Genomic DNA, 2,888 nt, shown 5'->3' on the forward strand with positions numbered 1-2,888 from the left:
AACAGTCCTGCACTGTGACAAACTGGTGCACGCAGAACCTCCAGTCCACCGCACTGAGTGCAGTTCAACGCGCTGGTCCAACGGACAGGGTGGTCTACGCACATGCAGCAGACTTGAGCACAGGAAACAATTCCTCCAGCAAACTTGGGCCCGCCACACCTCCGCTACGCCGCTCTGATAGCAATTGTTATACTAATAGTGCGTAGCGGAAAATCAAAGACAAACATAGCAATAAAAACATACACAAATGACACAGTGATTTAACATGGTTCACCCAACCAATCTGGGCTACATCCACCAAACATAGGCATCGACAATCTTTATTATCAAACAGGAGATTACAACATAATCAATTTCCTCACAAACTCTCTCACATCCCAATCTATACGGATATCTATTTTATAGCTAAGAGAATCTAACTGACTCATAAATCCTCTTACAACAAATATAGGATGCATTAACTCTCTCCCAACAAAATAGAGCTAATATAGCAACACAATCTTATTGTTGTCACCTACTGAGATTTTTTCCTATTTTATTAAAACCGAAAATCTCAAAAAAAGTTAGTGGGTATCCTAATTGGTCATCGTTCCTAAAAATAATGGTAAATGGGGGATTTGTGTAGAGTATAGGGAGTTGAATAAAGCAACCTTGAAAGATCATTTCCCTCTACCATTTATCGACCAAGTCCTTGATACCTTGGTTGGGAAGAAGTTTTTCTCTTTCCTGGACGGGTTTAGCGGGTATAACCAAATCCAAATAGCTCCTGAGGATCAGGACAAAACCACCTTTACATGCCCTTGGGGAACATTTGCTTACCAAGTCCTTTTGTTTGGTCTTTGTAATGTGCCTGCTACCTTTCAGAGGGAAATACTCGGTATTTTTTCTGATTTACTCGATGATAGTGTTGAAATCTATATGGATGACTTCACGCCATACAAAGGGTCATTTGAAGAAGGATTGGAAAACTTGGAGAAAGTTCTTAAAAGGTGTAAACAAATGCATGTTTCTCTTAGTACAACAAAATGTCATATGATTAGAGAAGAGGGAGTAGTGCTGGGACATTTGCTTTCAGCTGCTGGAATACAAGTTGATCTTGCCAAGGTAAAGGTAATTATGAATTTTCCTATACCCAAGACACCAACTTAGGTACATAGTTTCATTGGTTGCGCTAGTTACTATAGGCGTTTTATAGAAATTTTTTCCAAGAAAACATTCCCATTTTTTCAGCTGTTAACTAAGGATGCAGAATTTTTATGGACAGATGATTATGGAGTAGCTTTTGAGAAAATCAAAGAATTGATCTACTGAGCTCCGATCTTGTGTGGTCCTAACTGGGAACTTCTATTTCATATACATACAGAGGCCTCTCAAACAACTGTAGGGGTGATGTTTGGACAGTAAGAAGATAAGAATTTGTATGCAGTCTATTATGTTAGCAAGAATCTAACATCTGCTGAGCTAAACTATATGGTAACGGAGAAGGATTTCTTAGCTGTTATCTATGCTATTAATAAATTTCGACATTACATTACTGGGTATCCTACTTTTCTACACACATATCATGTAGAAATCAGGTATTTGATGAATAAACTTGTAACTCATGGGCGTATAACAAGGTGGTTGCTACTACTTCAAGAATTTGATATCAGCATTATAGATAAACCAGGCAAATATAATGTAGTTGCTGATTTTTTGTCTAGATTAAATGCTGATAGTGAAGGAGAACTTGTAGAAGATAACTTTCCGAATGAACATTTGTTTGCAATTTCTACTAATACCCCTTGGTATGTAGACAATGCTAGCTATTTGGCTATAAGAAAAGTATCGGAACATTTTTCATATAGGGAACAACAGAGGATCATTCATCATAGTGCCCATTACTCATGGATAATAGGATACCTCTTTTATGCAGGGGGTCATCAGCAAATCCGTCGTTGTGTAGTAGAAAGTGACATCTATGAGATTTTGAGAGCTGCTCATGATGGCCCTTGTGGGGAGCATTTTCTGGATAAACGAATCGGCTACAAGGTGTTACAGATGGGATATTATTGGCCCTCTATCTTCAGCGATGCATAGAACTATGTTTGAAGATGTGATAGCTGACAATGGATGGGTTAGCCTGGTCACTCAGATGAAATTCCATTACAACCACAAGTAGTTCTTGAGCCTTTCGAAATACGGGCTATTGATTTTGTAGGTCCATTTAACCCACCTTCACATCCACAAGTCCACATTTTAGTCCATACAAATTATGAAATGAAGTGGGTAGAAGCCAAGGCTGTAGCGAAAGCAATAGAGCAGTTTGTCTCAGACTTTTTGTTTGAAGAAATTTTTGCTAGATATGGTGCTCCTAGAGAGATAGTTTTAGATGGAGGAGCACAGTTCATGTCACACATGATACCAAAGCTTATGGAAAAATATGGGATCAAGCATAGGATAACAACCCTATATCATCCTCAGGCAAACAATCAAGTGGAGAGCACAAACAAAGTATTGGAAAACATTCTCACCGAGACTGTGGTAGATCATCGCCGATATTAGGCTGAAAAACTTCCTGAAGCTCTTTGGGAATGTAGAACAACATGGCAGAACACAACAGGATTTTTGGCATTTGAACTTGTCTATGGAAAATCCCTATTTTCCCCAGTGGAATTTGAAATCAGTACGCTCAAAACAGCCATGGAAGTAGGATTAGACCTCTCAGAAGCCCAGAAACACCGGCGAGAACATCTAAATGAGCTTGATGAAATTTGTTTAATGGCTGTCTAGAGGACTACTGCCATACAACAGCAGAGAGAAAAACGACATGATAAATTTATTAAAAATAAGGTGTTTCATAAAGGGGATTGGGCATTATTGTATGATTCCCATTTTAAGGATTTTAA

General features: G+C 38.6%; 1 protein-coding gene across 1 annotated transcript; it reads left to right on the plus strand.

The window, feature by feature from the left end:
* The first annotated feature begins 1,470 nt into the window (after nt 1-1,470).
* Nucleotides 1,471-2,079, plus strand: LOC149203579 (uncharacterized). Its single transcript, XM_089401925.1, has one exon. It carries the CDS (start codon nt 1,471-1,473, stop codon nt 2,077-2,079), a length of 609 nt encoding a protein of 202 aa, XP_089258051.1.
* Nucleotides 2,080-2,888: the final 809 nt, after the last annotated feature.

The sequence above is a fragment of the Pinus tabuliformis genome, chromosome 2_1 (assembly GCF_031772625.1).
Source record: "Pinus tabuliformis cultivar Carrire ecotype Pingquan chromosome 2_1, CPIR1, whole genome shotgun sequence".
NCBI classification, from domain to species: Eukaryota; Viridiplantae; Streptophyta; class Pinopsida; order Pinales; family Pinaceae; genus Pinus; species Pinus tabuliformis.

Bases quoted from the DNA above. Each gene is read 5' to 3' on its own strand.
- LOC149203579 (XM_089401925.1), top strand. From the start codon at position 1,471: ATGGTAACGGAGAAGGATTTCTTAGCTGTTATCTATGCTATTAATAAA.